The sequence below is a fragment of the Bufo bufo genome, chromosome 8, assembly GCF_905171765.1.
Source record: "Bufo bufo chromosome 8, aBufBuf1.1, whole genome shotgun sequence".
Taxonomy (NCBI): Eukaryota; Metazoa; Chordata; class Amphibia; order Anura; family Bufonidae; genus Bufo; species Bufo bufo.
The window spans coordinates 20,514,604-20,534,553 of NC_053396.1; the positions used below are offsets into that span (position 1 = coordinate 20,514,604).

General features: G+C 47.8%; 1 protein-coding gene across 1 annotated transcript in view; it reads left to right on the forward strand.

Moving 5' to 3' along the window:
* Positions 1 to 19,950, forward strand: part of COL27A1 (collagen type XXVII alpha 1 chain) — a 282,597-nt gene that overhangs the window by 190,087 nt on the left and 72,560 nt on the right. The window contains exon 29 of the mRNA XM_040404975.1: positions 10,322 to 10,375. Within this exon, the coding sequence (XP_040260909.1) occupies positions 10,322 to 10,375 (54 nt within the window). The remainder of the gene's footprint in view (positions 1 to 10,321; positions 10,376 to 19,950) is intronic.

Sequence of the window (19,950 nt, forward strand, 5' to 3'; positions counted from 1 at the left end):
TATATCACTGGCAGCTGGTACCAGGCTAAGATCCATAGCACTGGTACCAGGCTAACATCCATATCACTGGCAGCTGGTACCAGGTTGAGATCCATATCACTGGCAGCTGGTACCAGGCTGAGATCCATATCACTGGCAGCTGGTACCAGGCTGAGATCCACATCACTGGCAGCTGGTACCAGGCTGAGATCCATATCACTGGCAGCTGGTACCAGGCTGAGATCCATATCACTGGCAGCTGGTTCAGGATCATATCACAGGCTCTTGGCACTACGGTCAGTAATGCAGATCTGCCAATTGGCATTCTTTACGCAAAATGTTTCTGCTTTGTGACTTCATTTGTTCTGGTTGTAATTCGTACTGAATGTGGCTCAGCATCGCCCGTCACCTGGTCTGTAAATAGCAAAAAGGACTTCTTTTCTAGGCCATAACCCAAGTGGCATAGAGCCGGACCACCCCTCTATTAATGGGGTTGTGTATGAAGAAGTTGTCGGTGATTTCTCCTTCAAAAAATGGTTTTGATTTGCAAAATTGTGATTGCTCCGCAACAGTGCCACCTTGAGGCCGGCAGTGAGTAGAGCACTTACGGACAGTTTTACATAAAAAATGTGTTGTGTCATTTACAGATTGCGAACTGTAGAAGCAATGTGGGCCCCAAATGTAAATGTAAACCTCATATAGAACAGAAAGCATATACAAACTCAGTGCTATAGAAGCACTTTAGTGTAAGTGCCATTAGCAGTGCACCCTAATGGCACGAAGGCTGATGGTTTGGGCATTTTTTAAGTCCTACTATCCACTCATTGAGTAATGTAAAAAACCTCACATTGGTCCAGAGATCTCCCCATTCATTGCTGCAATTGCTCTGCTAGATTTATTTTAAGCTGGCAGCTCAAGGGTCGTTCGCTATTTCCAGGAGGGCATGTCCTTTCTGCTGCAGCTGGCGGCAGTCGAAGGATAGAACTGAGCATGTGCTTCCCTGTCACTGAGCAGGACAGAGAAATCAGAAAAAGAGCAAACAGCAGGTGGCGCTAGACAGATTTCAGTGAATAGCTCAGCGGCTATACTAAACTTTTTAATTACATGCAATTAAGGTTGCACCGGGTATCAAATTATCGATACCCAATCGATACTTTTTTACCAGTATCGATTCGATACTGGGATTTGCCATTTACTGGTAGTGCAGCCTAGTATCAGAGAACATGGAGCGTGCTACTCTCAGCGCGCTCCATGTTCCCTCAGCAGCACAGGGGAGGAGGAGTCACTCACTCTCTCTGTCCCCCCTGTGCCGCTGCAACCAGTGAGAAGAGAGAGGGGCGGAGGAGGGGAGGGGCTGTGGTCACTGCACCACCAATGAAGATAAGTAACTCATTAATACAAATACAGGAGGCGGTGCCGGCTGCAGAAACACATAGTCGGCACCCGGCCTCTATGACAGGGAGCTGCTATCAGCGGCAGTTAACCCCTCAGGTGCTGCACCCACCTCCTGTATTTGTATTAATGGTTTAAAAACATTGGTGGCGCAGTGCGCGCCCCCCCCCCTCCCCCCCAGTATAAAATAATTGGTAGCACAGTGCGCCCTCCCAACCCCCCCAGTAAATCATTGGTGGCAGTGGCCACAGGGTCCCTTCCTCCGCCTTGGTGGCAGTTGTGATCGGAGCCCCAGCAGTGTAATCCTGGGGCTCCAATCGGTTACCATGGCAGCCAGGATGCTACTGAAGCCCTGGCTGCCATGGTAACATCCCTGCTGCAGCAGGGAGAGTGTGAAGTCCTATTCACCCTAATAGAGCTCTATCAGGGTGACCAGGACAAGGGATTAAAAGATCTGAGGTTCCAGCCCCTAAGGGGGAAAATAGTTATTAAATAAAAAGTAAAAAAAACACCAAAATATTAAGTATAAATCACGCCCTTTCCCAATTTTACATATAAAATAAACATATTACGTATCGCCACGTCCGAAAAGACCAAACTATTAAAATATAAAAAAATATCTCCTATGCGGTGAACGCCGTAACAGAAAAAAAATAAAAATAAAAACTGCGTAATTCGCCATTTTGTAGTCACTTTGTCCCCCCAGAAGCTAGAATAGGACTGTTCGATTATGGGCCGGACGTAACATAATATGCGGAATGCACACGGCTTTTTTGGCGTTTTATTTTTTCCGTGTGGTATCGAGTATCGCAATGCTTTTTTATGGTATCGAAATCGAATACAAATTTTGGTATCGTGACATCCCTACATGCAATTACAAAAGTATTCAGATCCAGGTGCTGGTTTGAAAAATGTAGAATGTTTTTTGTGGGACAACCCCTTTAATATTGATGAGCAAGTAATCCAAGGGTTTGGACCCCCACTTGTTACAGCCAGTGTTATTCACCTCAGTTACATTCATAATTCTGCAGGCTTCAGTGCTGAAATCTCCCAGCATTTCTAACTGCCTCATTGTGTGCATGATGACTTGTATCCTGATAAGGATAGTAATCTAAGGTAGGAAAACTGTCCCATTGCAGTACAGAAGCTCAGCTAAGGACCTGTCTGATGACAAGTGCGATCTGTTTCCAATAACAACTGGCAGAATTGTGCATGCAGCTCTGGAGTATCATTCAGGATCTGTGCGCGATAAGGAATGCAATGTATTTACAAAGTTACTCAGCTGTACAAAGAGGCGCTAAAAGATGGGCATCCCCATTAAGGTTTTTCCGCAAGTGTCTTTTTATTTTTTTTAAATTGTCGAATTCCCGGCAGCTGCCAGGAAGGAAATCTCCCTCCCAAAATTCGGGAATGTGTTCTGAAAAGAAGGAATTCTGTCAGGCGCTGACAAAGAAGAGGTTGTCTGGAGTGGCTGCGTTTTCTTGTGCTTCTTTGGTCCTGATAGGAGATGTTTCCACCAGGAGAAGCTTCTGCTGCCTGTTTGTTTTTGCTGGGTCTTGAATGATGACTTTTAGTGTGCACACAGGGCCAGTGATAAATGGGTGTGAGGCCGGGCGTTGCGGACGGGCTCTGAACACCGAGCTTCTTGTCTCACCTCCTCATCAGCCTCTTCCTGCAGCTGCCTCGCACTCTCCATCGCTGAAGAATCGTTCCTTTGTCAAAGCGGCCTGAGCCTCATTCATATACAGCGGGATCTGCGGCACCTTCAGAGCTTCAGCTAAACCTAACTAGCCTATTCCTACTTTTATCTATGCCCCCGTTACGCCAGAAATCTTTTATAATATGCTAATTAGCCTCTAGGAGCAGGGGGGGGGGGGGGGGGGGCGGCGTTGTTCCTGCTCCTAGAGGCTCCGTTCTCCCTCCAAGTCCTGATTGACACGGTCCAGCAGCGCTCGCATCTGTCTGCCAACCCTGTGCTCTGGTGAAATCTCGCGCCGTTCAGCATTCAGCGCGTTGAGGGAAAGATGCTCGCACGCTGCCAGCTTCCTCACCGTGCCTGCGCCGCTTAATACTGAACGGCGTGAGATTTCACCGGAGCACAGGGCTGGCAGACAGATGCGAGCGCGGCCTGGCCCTGTCAATCAGGACTTGGAGGGGGGCGACAAAGGTGGGAGAACAGAGCCTCTAGGAGTAGGAACAACGCCCCCCCCCCCCCCGCTCCTAGAGGCTAATTACCATCAGTGATGGCCAGATCGCATTGTACGCCCGCGAACATATGCAGGCTGCCATCTTTTTTCACAAGTCCGGCGAGGCACAGGTAAGCCCTTACCTGTGCCGCGAGCCAGTCTGAAAACAAATGCGGGCATCGGGAGCAGGCAGTTCCGAGAACAGCCCGATGAAGGCCCCCGGTGGCTGTTCTCGGAACTGCCTGCTCCCGCTGACCGCACTTGTTTTCAGACCCGCTCGCGCACAGGCACAGGTAAGGGCTTACCTGTGCCTCGCCGGACTTGTGAAAAAAGATGGCAGCCCGCATATGTTGGCGGGCGAACAATGCGAACTGGCCATCACTGATTACCATATTCTGAAAGTTAGATTTCTGGCGTAACGGGGGCATAGATAAAAGTAGGAATAGGCGAGTTAGGTTTAGCTGATATTAGGACATCGCTATTGTCATCTAGCTTAATAGGGTTAAATCCGGTGACAGAAACCCTTTAAAGGGCTCAACTGTTCTCCACTCAATCGGTTATTGCTCCGGCAGGGATGTGGAAGAAACAAATTGGCAGGGTCCCAGGAGGTTTCAAAATGGGAGTAGTGGGGGATCGGTGAGGTGTTTTTTATGCCATTCTGATTTTTTTTTTAAATAATCATCAGCTGAACATCCTTTTAAGGGCACATGCAGACGGCCGTTGCAATTTGCGGTCCCCAAAGCACGGGCACCATCCGTGCGGCTGCCGCAGATGGATCCAGAACCATTCAACTTGAATGGGTCCATAATCCATCTGCACCGCAAAAACAATTCGCAAAAACAGATGGGTCCACATCTGTGATGCGTTGCTCAAACAGCCGGTGCCTGTATATTGCGGATCCGCTGTTTGCAGGCCGCACTACGGGCACGGCTGTTCAACGGCCGTCTGCATGAGCCCTAAAGGTGATGTCCGTCCGCTTAAATGTTTTTAATAGCTGTTCAGACTGATGGAAAATAATGAAGTTAGGGGCCATTCACAAGGCGAGATGTACTGCAGAATTTTGGTGTGGACAGGTGCGCCAAAAACACACCAGTGTTTCCTCCCCCATTCATTTCTGGGGAAGGCAGCGCTGAAGAACACTGAGCAGCGGTTTAAAGCCGCAGCCGTGCTGAGAACGGACGTGTTCCTTCTAGGCGCGGCCTCAGCTTTAGGGCTCATGCACACAACCGTGTGTATTTTGCGATCCGCAAAAAATACAGATGACATCCGTGTGCATTCCGTATTTTGCGGAACGGAACAGCTGGCCCCTAATAGAACAGTCCTATGCTCGTCAATAATGCGGACAGTAATAGGACATGTTCTATTTTTTGGCGGAACGGAAACACGGACATGCGGAAACAGAATGCACACGGAGTAACTTGCGTTTTTTTTTGCGGACCCATTGAAGTGAATAGTTTCGCATACTGTCCGCCAAAAAAACTGAACGAGTACGGAAAAAGAAAATACGTTTGTGTGCATGAGCCCTTAAGCCTCAGCGCTGCTTCCCACTGAAATGAATAGGAGGTCGGTTTCCACTCCAAAATTCCACAGCAGAAGACGCCTCGGATGTATACCGCAGGAATAACCCATTGAAAAACGTCAGGCTGTAGTTGGAGAGGTGACGCACACAGCTCCCGTTAGATCATTCTTTCCCTGCCGTATTGGATGAGCCGATCTTTCAGCAGCCTCCAGGCATACCTGGCTTGACATTTCCATTTTGCAGGAAAATATTAGGTTATGGCCATCATACATTTTCCTACTCCAAAAGATCCCAAGAATTGTGCGAGTGTAATGTCCCTGACCCCAGAATATATCCGTCAGGTTTATGTAAGTGCAAATCCTTGTTCCCGTGTAGACACAGGCGACTCATGCTTTCCATGAAGCCTTCGCTTACAGAATCCAAATGCTGCCGGCTTAGTATAGGAAGGAAACCAGAAATGAGGCCCATGTCCCTGAAACGCGTCCTGTAACCCTTCTACTGCCAGAGGCCATAGTGCACTTATAGACCACCTGTAGGTCCTGCAGACTGTCGGGGAAGTGTCACAGTTCAGTATCGTGCCCCGTAGCTGGTAATGGATACCACACAATAATACTTCAAGGCTTGCTGCATAGCAGATGTTTATAGGGCAGCTGAGTATACTGTATAGTAGATCGATAGCATCATCCAGGCAGTTGGATGACAATGGCTCCACAGCATAGGTGGCGATGACACCAGTCTATCAAAGGCAATACCCTCCTGTAGGACCCCCTTAATAAACCACATGATTTGAAGAAAAATGTTTTGCCTATACGGTGCAGTATAGGCTGTTACTAAAGGATAATATTGCAGCTCTTGTATATACAGTGCCTTGCAAAAGTATTCACCCCCCTTGACTTTTTTTCGTATTTTGGTGCCTCACAACCTGGAATTAACACGGATTGTTTGAGGATTTGCATCATTTAATTTACAGAACGTGTCCACAATTTTGAAGATTTTTTTTATTGTGAAGCAAACAACAAATAGGACAAAATAACAGAAAAAGTCAATGTGCATAACTATTCACCCCCCTAAAGTCAGTACTTTGTAGAGCCATCTTTTGCGGCAATCACCGCTCCAAGTCGCTTTGGATAAGTCTCTAGGAGCAGTCACCACATCCTACCGCTGGGATTTTTGCCCATTCCTCCTTGCAGAACTGCTCCAGCTCCTTCAGGTTGGATGTTTGCACTTGTGAACAGCGATCTTTAAGTCTGACCACAGATTTTCTATTGGATTGAGATCTGGGCTGTGACTCGGCCATTCCAACACATTTACATGTTTCCCCTTAAACCAGTCAAGCGTTGCTTTAGCCGTGTGTTTGGGGTCATTGTCCTCTGGAAGGTGAACCTCCGTCCGAGCCTCAGATCACGCACAGAGTGGTGCAGGTTCTGCTCAAGAATATCCCTGTATTTAGCACCATCCATCTTTCCCTCCACTCTGACCAGTTTCCCAGTCCCCCCAGTATGATGCTGCCACCACCATGTCTCACTGTGGGGATGGTGTTCTTTGGGTGATGTGATGTGTTGGGTTTGCGCCAGACATAGCGTTTTCTTTGATGGCCGAAAAGTTCAATGTTAGTCTCATCAGACCAGAGCACCTTCCTCCATACATTTTGGGAGTCTCCCGCATGCCTTCTCGCAAACTCACAACGCGCCTTATTGTTTTTAGCTGATAGTAATGGCCACTCTGCCAGTAATGGCTTTCTTCTGGCCACCCTACCATAAAGCCCAACTCTATGGAGCGTACGGCTTATTGTCGTCCTATGTACAGATACTCCAGTCTCTGCTGTTGAACTCTGCAGCTCCTCCAGGGTTACCTCAGGTCTCTGTGCTGCCTCTCTGATTAATGCCCTCCTTGCCCGGTCTGGGAGTTTTGGTGGGCGGCCGTCTCTTGGCAGGTTTGCTGTTGTGCCATGTTCTTTCCATTTGGTTATGATAGATTTAATGGTGCTCCTGGGGATCATCAAAGATTTGGATATTTTTTTATAACCTAACCCTGACTTGTACTTCTCAACAACATTCTCCCTTACTTGTTTGGAGAGTTCCTTGGTCTTCATGGCAGTGTTTGGTTAGTGATACCTCTTGCTTAGGTGTTGCAGCCTCTGGGGCCTTTCAAAAAAGGTGTGTACATGTAATGACAGATCATGTGACACTTAGATGTGCAATTATGTGACTTCTGAAGGTAGTTAGTTGCATGAGAGCTTTTTATGGGCTTCCTAACAAAGGGGGTGAATACATACGCACATGCCAATTTTCTGTTTTCTATTTCTAAACAATAGTTTTATTTATATATTTTTCTCATTTCACTTCACCAACTCAGACTATTGTGTTCTGATCCATCACATGAAATTCAGATTAACAAAACATTGAACTTAAGGCTGTAATGTACCAAAATACGAAAAAGGTCAAGCGGGGTGAATACTTTTGCAAGGCACTGTACCTGTTTCAGTTGTTGTGCCATTTAGGGGCTGTTTGCCATCTTGGCTCCTGAGGATAGGCCATCAGGATGAAAATCCCAGTGATTAAGGTGAGCAAGTGATTGAGCAGTGACAGGGAACTGCTGTCCCCTAAGTCACACTGCAAAGTCTATTGTATTCCTATGTGATGTTGTTTCAGCCTGTCTCCCCTGCCTCCTGCTTGTGATTAAGTTTCTCCTTGTCATCTCTCAAGGTGCATTTACACAGCAGATTATTAGAAATGAGTGTTCCTGTGAACGGTCATTCCCGACAATCTGACCATGTAAGTGTGCCACCGATCACCCGCTGAATGAGCAAAACACTTGTTCATCGGGTGATCCTGTTGTTTATGCAGGCACCACCGATCATGGCTTCTGAGCAGTAGATCGTGCTGTCTAAACAGCGAACTGCTCAGAAACTATGATTTTATATGAGGTTGCAATAGCGATCCCTTGTCCTCATACAGTGAAAGAGATCGCTGCATGTAAACTGAACAAGCAGCCGACTGTCGGGAAGGAACGCTTCCTTCCCGACAGTCGGCCCGCGTAAATAAAGCAGGGGGAGCAGAGTGAAGTTGCTAATTATAGGATACACTGGAGATTCTGCACTTCAGTCATAGATAGTTGAGACAACGTGAGTCAGGGTAGTTTTACAACTCTAGCTAATCATTGTAGAGGATCACCTATTTTATCATTGCTGGTTTCTTGGAGAGGGCAGAAATTATATCTGTGGTATCTCCAACGGCATTCTTTACATTAGAGGACGCACAGAGAAATAAGGAGAGTGGAGCTTCTTGGGAAGGGGAGGTTGAGAGCTGCCAGAAGGGGTTTAATAGTTTACAGAAAGTCAGCAACACAGGAGAGACTTACCGGCTTTCTACAGAGCAGAGAAAGATGTGGACTGGTGGTCAGACTGTGGATGACATGACTCAGCTACTCCTAATGAAAGGGCTCAAAATGTATGGATGTAACTGAGCAACTAGGAGAGGTGATGGGTCCTCTTTAATCAAAGTATACACATGGAGATGAGTAGGACTATCTGCAGGTATAGGTAGGCATGGAAGGAAGAAGAGAACAGGAAGTCCCTACACAATGGCTGACTGTGCTTACAGCCTTCCTGTCCTCGGTTATAATAGGAAGAGCTGCTCTGTGAAGCACAAACTGCTGCTCTAATACCAGTGCAGTTCTGTGACCAGGTCTGTTATTTACATAGGTAGGTATGTTTCAATACTAGAAGACTGGGTGTAGCCAATTGCTCCATATAACCATCACTCCTCTCATCCTCAGCGTTTTGTGCTGTACGCTAATGTATTCCACAGATGAACCTGCAATTTATTATTCCCAGTTCCCTCCAGGCGCTGAGAAGCGGCGCGTTACATCGGCAACATAATAAAAGACCGTTTAGTTGAGCAACTAGTAGAAGAGGGGGGCGGCCATCTTTTATGGCTTCAGGAATAGTACTTGTTCCAAAGTGGAATTCTTTCATACTTAATTGAGTACAGAAAAGGACTTTGAGGAATTAAGTTTGTCTTCGCGGAGACCACCAAGTTGGCGTAGGGAGACTTAAAGGCCCGGGAATGCTCCCTGGGAAAAAGAGTTCTTCTCCAGGAGGACAAAAGCTGGCTCTCTAGTGCCACCTATTGGATGGCTGTCCTACATGTCAATGTCTGACCCTTGAAACAGGGACTTGGTATATAAGCAAAAAACAGAATCTTTTCCATAAGCAAGAGACCAGCCATTCCTGGGTCTTCCCAAGGGCCAGACATTCAATAGATATTTATCCTCCTGGAGAAGAGCTTAGTTGCGGGATCAGCAACCTCCAGCAATCCAGCTGTGGTGAAACTACAACTCCCACCATGCTCCATTCACTTCTATGGGAGATCTGAAAAGAGCCAAGCAGTTGTGCATGCTGGGAGTCGTAGTTTCACCACAGCTGGATCCCTGGCTTAGTTAAACTGGCTTATACATGTGGTCTCCGACTGGTGGTTTTCCAACTCCCAGCATGCCCTAACAGCCCACGGGAGTTTGTAGTTTCGCCATTCCCTTCAAGGAACGCTAATCTACTTTAAGAGACTTTGACCTCTGCCTTATGATTCACTGCGTAAAAGGGTCGCACAAGTCAAGCTGCAGTACGCCACTTCGCGCGACTCGTACGACTTTCTTTTCCTTGGCTCGCGTTCTTCCACAAGTCATTGTAAATGTCACAAACGCTCAGTTTATTGGAGAGCGGTTCCTGCATCGTGGCACTAGGCCCCTCCAAACTGAATGCTCGGCTACGACTATCCTCCCCGGTATAACTCCGATACCCCGGAATCGATGTATGTAACGTGTCGCGTGTTGCTAGCTTGTTCTACAGTTAGATTCTCACCCTAAGCTTAGGCCCATAGACACCTTCTACCCATTCATTTTAAGCCTCTTGCATGTCCGTCCCCGAGCCCCGACTCCTTTCTATGTGGTGCTGATCAGGAGAAAACTGAGGCTCAAGCCTGGATTAGTGAAAAAGCCGTCATCAGGGGCCGGCCGCGGGATGAGAGTAAAAGGACACAGCTGTTTGTTTTTGTTTTTTTCGCCCCTCTCCAAGCAGGCCGAGGGGAAAGGAGTGGGGGAGGAGGGTTGAGTGCCTGGGCTACAAGTGGGAGGAAAGCAGGACAAGGGGGCTTTTGACTTGGGCCCCATGTAAAGCAGCTTTGGGTAGAACACGGGAGACACCTGCTGATCACTTTTCATATTGCATCTCAACTCTCCTCTTTTTCAGGGTGCCAGAGGCCCTGATGGACCAACGGGAGGAGCTGGGCTGCCAGGTACCAAGGTAAGTGCCCTTTCAGGTGCCCACTCTTTCTTAAAAAGCATCAGGTCCTGCAGATGTAGGAACTTTACGCTATGCATCACGCCTGGAGCTTTTGGGATGTATAGGTTTAACCCTTTTTTACCTATACTAGGCATTTTCTTCTTTCAAACTTTACAAACGACCTGGTGAACATGTCCATCTTTGGCATTTGTTCTACTACACCTCCCAGCAGGCTCGGCCAGGTGACTGTTGAGAGGTGTAGTAGTCAATGCCAGCTGCACAGATTTTACCAGCTTGGTGCCTCTTCTAGCTAGTTTAGAACAAGGGCCCGTTCTCAGGACCTCAGATGCCTGCCAGTAGAAATAGGGCTGAATGTTTATTTCAGTCGCTTTAAAAAAATAAAAAAATTAGAAATAAAGAAAGCTTTTCCATTTACAGTGCCGAGCCGGCAGCTAGGACTGTACAGGGATAGGCACTCAGCTGGCAGATACCAGGCGGCGGCTGTGTGCTTTTTCTGGCTGAAGTAGGAATTCAGAGGGTTGTGATTGCATTGCATAATTCTGTCCTTGTCTCCTGAAGATCAGAACGAGCGGACTTGCATCTACATTTCATTATTGATAAGTTCCTTGAAGTGTCCGTGCACACAGTAGACCACCACCTAGCATGGAGTCTCCGTCTACTGGTTTCACTGGTTTGCTCCTCAGTCTGTTCTAGAATTTTCCCACGTGCTATGTCTGACCTCTAGTGTAAGAACAGAAGGATATCCAATAGATTCAAGATGTCACCGAGCACATTTATAATGTATCCAGAGCTGACGGTCTCCATGAATCAGCCATGGTGGTAAATCACTCCTCATCCCGTTAGATTACCTAGGAATTTTGAGAAGCAAAGGGCACACGTTACCAAGGTCCAGCCTTTTATCCTGCGTGGTTGATCCAGAGGAAGACCAAAAAAAAAAACTTTCCAATTCACAATCTTGGAATCAGAACAACTCTCTAGATCTAGTGAACTCACCATCACCACCTCCTCAGGCAGAGAGCTCCATAGTCTCACTGCTCTTACCGTAAAGAATCCTCTTCTGTGTTTGTGTAGAAACCTTTTTTTTTCTTCTAGACGGACATAGGATGTCCCCTTGTCAGGATCACAATTCTGGGTATAAATGGATCACGAGAAAGATCCCTGGAGTAGCCTTTGGAATTTTTGTTTTGGGGTCTGTGTGAGGACCCTGCTAAATAGATTTATGCTTCCTGGAGTATAAAGCTGCCCATTGACATTGTCTGAGTTTTCCTCCCTATTCCATCGTGTGGTTTGAAGAAAGGTGGAGGTTAATATGTAAAATCTCCATGACACTACCCAGGGCCCCTAGGGGTCCATACCACAGGCCTCTAGGGCACCTCCACCAGGCACCATATTGTCCACTAGTCTTATATGTCAAGACGAAGGCATTAACTAGACTTTGTTGGTTTTTCATTTCTCCAGATGGAATTTGTGCAGTATCAGGATCTGTCACAACTTTATACCTATAAGATCCTCTAATGCTGTTGGGTGCATTAAAGAGGACCTGTCACCACAAAATGCAATCTAAAGGCAGGATGTGATAGAGCAGGGGGAGCTGAGCAGATTGAGGTATAGTTTTATGGAAAAAGATTCCGTAAACCCTGTAATTTTTTACATTTTATCTTTGCTTTTTCCATCAGCTATCAGTACAGGAGAGAAGTGTTATCAGTGACTGAATGCATTGTGTACATAAGTGTGCATACAGAGATAGCTGTCAATGTCTGATCCCTCCTCCCTGTACCGATAGCTGTCAGTCATTGGTAACCCCTCCTCCCTGTACCGATAGCTGTCAGTTATTGGTAACCCCTCCCTCCTGTACCGATAGCTGTCATTCACTGATAACCCCTCCTCCCTGTACCGATAGCTGTCAGTTATTGGTAACCCCTCCTCCCTGTACCGATAGCTGTCATTCACTGGTAACCCCTCCCTCCTGTACCGATAGCTGTCAGTCATTGGTAACCCCTCCTTCCTGTACCGATAGCTGTCAGGCACTGATAACCCCTCCCTCCTGTACCGATAGCTGTCAGTCACTGATAACCCCTCCTCCCTGTACCGATAGCCGTCAGGCACTGATAACCCTTCCCTCCTGTACCGATAGCTGTCAGTCATTGGTAACCCCTCCTTCCTGTACTGATAGCTGTCAGGCACTGATAACCCCTCCCTTCTGTACCGATAGCTGTCAGGCACTGATAACCCTTCCCTCCTGTACCGATAGCTGTCAGTCACTGATAACCCTTCCCTCCTGTACCGATAGCTGTCGGGCACTGATAACCCCTCCTCCCTGTACCGATAGCTGTCTGGCACTGATAACCCTTCCCTTCTGTACCGATAGCTGTCTGGCACTGATAACCCTTCCCTTCTGTACCGATAGCTGTCAGGCACTGATAACCCCTCCCTCCTGTACCGATAGCTGTCAGTCACTAGTAACCCCTCCCTCCTGTACCGATAGCTGTCAGTCACTAGTAACCCCTCCCTCCTGTACTGATAGCTGTCGGGCACTGATAACCCTTCCCTCCTGTACCGATAGCTGTCGGCCACTGATAACCCTTCCCTCCTGTACCGATAGCTGTCGGGCACTGATAACCCTTCCCTTCTGTACCGATAGCTGTCAGGCACTGATAACCCCTCCCTCCTGTACCGATAGCTGTCTGGAACTGATAACCCTTCCCTCCTGTACCTATAGCTGTCAGTCACTAGTAACCCTTCCCTCCTGTACCGATAGCTGTCAGGCACTGATAACCCTTCCCTCCTGTACCTATAGCTGTCAGTCACTAGTAACCCTTCCCTCCTGTACCGATAGCTGTCAGGCACTGATAACCCTTCCCTCCTGTACCGATAGCTGTCAGGCACTGATAACCCCTCCCTCCTGTACCGATAGCTGTCAGTCACTGATAACCCCTCCCTCCTGTACCGATAGCTGTCAGGCACTGATAACCCTTCCCTCCTGTACCGATAGCTGTCAGGCACTGATAACCCTTCCCTCCTGTACCGATAGCTGTCAGGCACTGATAACCCCTCCCTCCTGTACCGATAGCTGTCAGGCACTGATAACCCCTCCCTCCTGTACCGATAGCTGTCAGTCACTGATAACCCCTCCCTCCTGTACCGATAGCTGTCAGTAACTAGTAACCCTTCCCTCCTGTACCGATAGCTGTCAGGCACTGATAACCCTTCCCTCCTGTACCTATAGCTGTCAGTCACTAGTAACCCTTCCCTCCTGTACCGATAGCTGTCAGGCACTGATAACCCTTCCCTCCTGTACCGATAGCTGTCAGGCACTGGTAACCCTTCCCTCCTGTACCGATAGCTGTCAGGCACTGATAACCCTTCCCCCCTGTACCGATAGCTGTCAGGCACTGATAACCCCTCCCTCCTGTACCGATAGCTGTCAGGCACTGATAACCCCTCCCTCCTGTACCGACAGCTGTCAGGCACTGATAACCCCTCCCTCCTGTACCGATAGCTGTCAGTCACTGATAACCCTTCCCTCCTGTACCGATAGCTGTCAGGCACTGATAACCCTTCCCTCCTGTACCTATAGCTGTCAGGCACTAGTAACCCTTCCCTCCTGTACCGATGGCTGTCAGGCACTGATAACCCTTCCCTCCTGTACCGATAGCTGTCAGTCACTGATAACCCCTCCCTCCTGTACCGATAGCTGTCAGTCACTGATAACCCTTTCCTCCTGTACCGATAGCTGTCAGGCACTGATAACCCTTCCCTCCTGTACCTATAGCTGTCAGGCACTGATAACCCTTCCCTCCTGTACCGATAGCTGTCAGGCACTGATAACCCTTCCCTCCTTTACCGATAGCTGTCAGGCACTGATAACCCTTACCTCCTGTACCGATAGTTGTCAGGCACTGATAACCCTTCCCTCCTGTACCGATAGTTGTCAGGCACTGATAACCCTTCCCTCCTGTACCGATAGCTGTCGGGCACTGATAACCCTTCCCTCCCTGTACCGATAGCTGTCGGGCACTGATAACCCTTCCCTCCTTTACCGATAGCTGTCGGGCACTGATAACCCTTCCCTCCTGTACTGATAGCTGTCAGGCACTGATAACCCTTTCCTCCTGTACTGATAGCTATCAGGCACTGATAACCCTTTCCTCCTGTACCGATAGCTGTCAGGCACTGATAACCCTTTCCTCCTGTACCGATAGCTGTCAGGCACTGATAACCTCTCCCTCCTGTACCGATAGCTGTCAGGCACTGATAACCCTTCCCTCCTGTACTGATAGCTATCAGGCACTGATAACCCTTCCCTCCTGTACCGATAGCTGTCAGGCACTGATAACCCTTCCCTCCTGTACCTATAGCTGTCAGGCACTTATAACCCTTCCCTCCTGTACCGATAGCTATCAGGCACTGATAACCCTTCCCTCCTGTACCGATAGCTGTCAGGCACTGATAACCCTTCCCTCCTGTACCGATAGCTGTCGGGCACTGATAACCCTTCCCTCCCTGTACCGATAGCTGTCGGGCACTGATAACCCTTCCCTCCTTTACCGATAGCTGTCGGGCACTGATAACCCTTCCCTCCTGTACTGATAGCTGTCAGGCACTGATAACCCTTCCCTCCTGTACCGATAGCTGTCAGGCACTGATAACCCCTCCCTCCTGTACCGATAGCTGTCAGGCACTGATAACCCTTCCCTCCTGTACCGATAGCTGTCAGTCACTGATAACCCCTCCCTCCTGTACCGATAACTGTCAGGCACTGATAACCCTTCCCTCCTGTACTGATAGCTATCAGGCACTGATAACCCTTTCCTCCTGTACTGATAGCTATCAGGCACTGATAACCCTTTCCTCCTGTACCGATAGCTGTCAGGCACTGATAACCCTTTCCTCCTGTACCGATAGCTGTCAGGCACTGATAACCTCTCCCTCCTGTACCGATAGCTGTCAGGCACTGATAACCCTTCCCTCCTGTACTGATAGCTATCAGGCACTGATAACCCTTCCCTTCTGTACCGATAGCTGTCAGGCACTGATAACCCTTCCCTCCTGTACCGATAGCTGTCAGGCACTGATAACCCCTCCCTCCTGTACCGATAGCTGTCAGGCACTGATAACCCCTCCCTCCTGTACCTATAGCTGTCAGGCACTGATAACCCTTTCCTCCTGTACCGATAGCTGTCAGGCACTGATAACCCTTTCCTCCTGTACCGATAGCCGTCAGACACTGATAACCCTTCCCTCCTGTACCGATAGCTGTCAGGCACTGATAACCCCTCCCTTCTGTACCGATAGCTGTCAGGCACTGATAACCCTTCCCTTCTGTACCGATAGCTGTCAGGCACTGATAACCCCTCCCTTCTGTACCGATAGCTGTCAGTCACTGATAACCCTTCCCTCCTGTACCGATAGCTGTCAGGCACTGGTAACCCTTTCCCTCCTGTACCGATAGCTGTCAGGCACTGATAACCCTTTCCCTCCTGTACCGATAGCTGTCAGGCACTGATAACCCTTTCCCTCCTGTACCGATAGCTGTCAGGCAGTGATAACCCTTTCCCTCCTGTACCGATAGCTGTCAGGCACTGGTTACCCTTCCCTTCTGTACCGATAGCTGTTCACAAGAGGTGGAAAAAACAGAAATATAAATGTCGAAATTACAGGTTCTACTGAACCTTTTCCCACAAGTCTATATATCAATCTGCTCGGCTTCTCCTGCTCTATACCATAGTGCTGTCAGATTGCACTGCTTTTTGTGGTGACAAGTCCTCTGACTATTAACTTCTAGTAAATGCCCCCCTATCAAATCTTTCATTGGTGACCCTGTGCACTGTGCTAAAAAGCCTAACTTTCCATGCCGCCCTTTCTCCTGCTCTGCTATCCTCCCGATTCCTGTAATAACAGAATCCATGATGCCAGTGTGAACACAGCCTCAAGTATTCGGACTCCTTTACTCAGGTCTAAAGACATTTCTAATTTATATGTCAGATGATTGGAAATAGAAAAACCCCTTGAAATGTCATATATCTCAATGACTATCTGAGCATAGTGAGTCCTTTCTACTCCACTGATTCTGGCTTCCAGTACTGTAGGCCACCATCTTTTGCTTACCCTATGAAGAATAATTCAGTGCTTCACTATTCAGGATGAAATGTCTGCCTGAAGGGTCCATTTACATATGCCGATACAGATCGGGAAAAAACTATTTGTTCCCACTCATTGGGCATTATTTACATGAAGCAATCAGCCCTCTGTATGGGAATGAATGATCATTACTACGATCATTCATCCCTGTACAGTTTCATTGTTTGTCTGCAGTACATCCCTATTTACTCAGAACAAACTGGTGCTAACGGACGTTGATTTTATGTGCGTTTTGTGAATTATCGTGGACGAGCGTTTCTTCATACAAGCCTTCGTTCCTGATAACTGGCCCCTAAGCTCATGTGAATGATCCCTTAGACTCAAGTAGGCGACACTTTAAAGGGAATGTGTGACCAAATTTTTTTTTCTGCCAGTTGGAACCAGATAGCAATGCATATCCTTTTTTACAAATCTGTTTGTATTTTCTGATTGCAGATTTTGTAATTCTGTTTCCTCAACATGATTATGGGGGGCGGTCATCTTGCCTGAGCTGTTCCTAAAGCGGTATTCCCATCTTGGACACTTGGGGGCATATTGCTAGGATATGCCCTCAATGTCTGATAGGCGTGGGTCCCACACCTGTACTTAGAACGAAGTCCACCACAAAGTGAGAGAGGGCACACAACGCATGCACGGCCGCCCTCCATCCACTTCTGTGGGACTGCCGAAAATAGCTGATGACTATTTCCATAAGCCCCATAGAAGTGAATGGAGGGTGGCCCTGCTTGCGTGGTTCGCTTCCCATTCATTTCAATGGGACGTCCGAAAATAGTCGAGTGTGCCCCTCCCATAGAAATGAATGGAGGGTATCCGCGCATTCGCGGTGAGTCGTCTGGCACTTTGCGGGCTCCGTTCTAAGTATAGGTGCAAGTCCCTAGCGATATGCCCCCAGTGTCCGATGGGAATACCCCTTTAACAGCCTTTAGAGATGTGCTTTACAGCAGCCACCATGGGCCATAGACACAACGGACAGGAGCGGATTCATTGACTTCTATGGGAGAGTTTTCTAGGCATGCTCTGTGACCTGAGGTCAGGAGGGAATAGATAAGCTGTGATATCACCTATTGTGAATGGTGGATCCTATGTTATCTATACATAGAGGTGACATCTGTCATTGTAATCCTGCCTGTAATGATAACTACAGTACAGTGATATATACAGACCAAGAAGAGGCGCCTATTAGGCTTAATGGCTAGTGCGGAATCTGCTGGATTTTAGTTTTTTTTTTTTATCAAAAATTAATAGTAATACCAAAAATTCTTTAAAAATACGTTTTTTTCTGGTGACACATTCCCTTTAAGTCATGTATGGCTTTGACATTTTAAAGGCAGTATCTATTTCCACCACAGATACAGTTCTTAGATTTTTGACTATTATCATAGAGAGCTGAATGACGACCAGCGGGGCTGACCTTTGCGCAGGGGTTGTCACCTAGCTCTGCATGCCGTGATAGATGCCCCCAACCCTGTATTCAGTTTGAGGAAGCTACGCGCCCACTCCTGTTCTTAATAGAAATTTGTCAACCCATTGATTTTCTGCTGGTCTGCCCCCCTGTGCCTTTACTTCCGAATACAACCCCCATCATGGGTCACCGACTTGCGGTCGTCTAGTGTCTGTAGGGCAGCAGAAGAGCCGGTATCTTCATCCAGGGCCTCAGGCTTCGATATTTGAGGCAGCCTTTCCTTATTCTAGTAATGGGGTCACCGGCGCTTTCAGCCCTTTCGAAATGTTTCAGATTTCTCGTAAATCCAAAGAAACAAATGTGTTTGACGTGGAAATAGCTGCGTGTTCCTCCCTCGCTCCATGAATGGTGTATTGTGGAGGAGTTCCGCCCTGTGACCCAATGCTCTACTTGAATATCCTATCGGGATGCCTCCAGTGTGAATGGCACCTGCTACATGAAAGCCGTGCGAGGTACGGGCAGTAGTTGCACAACGAGTAGAGTACCTTTTCCCACGGTTAGTAGTACATTTTGGGATGTAGCAGAATTGCATGATCCGTGACAGAGCAGATCTTGCGTGGGAGGGGGTCTGTGTAGAGAGGACATGGCGAGGGTCTCGCAGCTTCCTGTTCCCACCGAGGTGTTGTTCTTTGTCATTGACTTGCTAAGCCACCCGCAGACAGTCTGTATGGTACCAGGATGCCTTCAGGCAGACTGGGGACAAGCACTTTATCCACCGTCATAGTCACCCTGACCCCCAGTACGCAAACATGAAGCCATCAGCTCTGCTGTATCATGAAGCAACGTCCATCTCTTGTTATGTAGACTGTGTGATTTTTTTTAACCCTTCAGATTCGGCGCATACCTCCAATGCACCTCACTGTATCGTACTTACATTGCGTTGCATGTGTGGTTATAGTGTAGGTCAACATAGGGCAAAATTGCAGCTAATTGCAGCGCCCAGCATTTTACAAATCTCTTCTACATTTTGCCCACTTCAATAATGAGTAAGCTTTTCAGCCAGGAATTTGCAACAGGATCCTCCTGTTTTTGGGATCAATGGTAATTGACCTAGTATGACATTTTATCCGTGGAAAACCTCTTGCAGCCTGACTACTTCTGCCCGTCTTCTTTACTTGCTTTCAAGACATACATATTAAATCTGCAAGGCCCCTTTCACACGGGCGAGTTTTCCGCGCGGGTCCGTTGCGTGACGTGAACGCATAGCACCCGCACTGAATCCTGACCCATTCATTTCAATGGGTCTGTGTGCAGGAGCGTTGTTTTTCACACATCGGTTCTGCGTTGCTTGAAAAACGCAGCATGTTCTATATTCTGGCCCCATAGAAGTGAATGGGGCTTCGGTAAAAAAAAAACGCATTGCGTCCGCAAGCAAGTGCGGATACAATGCGTTTTTCACTGATGGTTGCTAAGAGATGTTGTTTGTAAACCTTCAGTTTTTTATCACGAGCGTTAAAAAACACATTGCACTCTCGCGGGAAAAAACGGAACAACTGAACGCAATCGCAGACAAAACTGACTGAACTTGCTTGCTTGCAAAATGGTGCAAGTTTCGCTGAACGCATCCGGAGCCGATCCGTCACGCTCGTATGAAAGAGGCCTAAGGATCGATGTGGAGAACAATATGTGAGCAGCGCTGCTCAAATCCAGGATGCAGAAGGTAAGTACCTGTAAGAGGGACTTTATTCTTCACAGAACAACGCGTTTCGGGGCCAGACAAGCCCCTTTGTCAGATAGACAAACAACATTTCCAATTTAAAAGTCCAAATTCACCATTTGAACTTTTAATTTGGAGCTGTTGTTTGTCTCTTGTATATTGAACCTGACGAAGGAGCCAGTGTGGCCCCAAAACGCTTTGTTCTGTGAAGAATAAAGTCTCTTACCTTGTACGTGCTGGATTTGAGAAGCACTGCCCAAATATTGTTTTCCACATTGATCTTCTTGATCAAAAGTGATCCTGGGGCCGAGCATG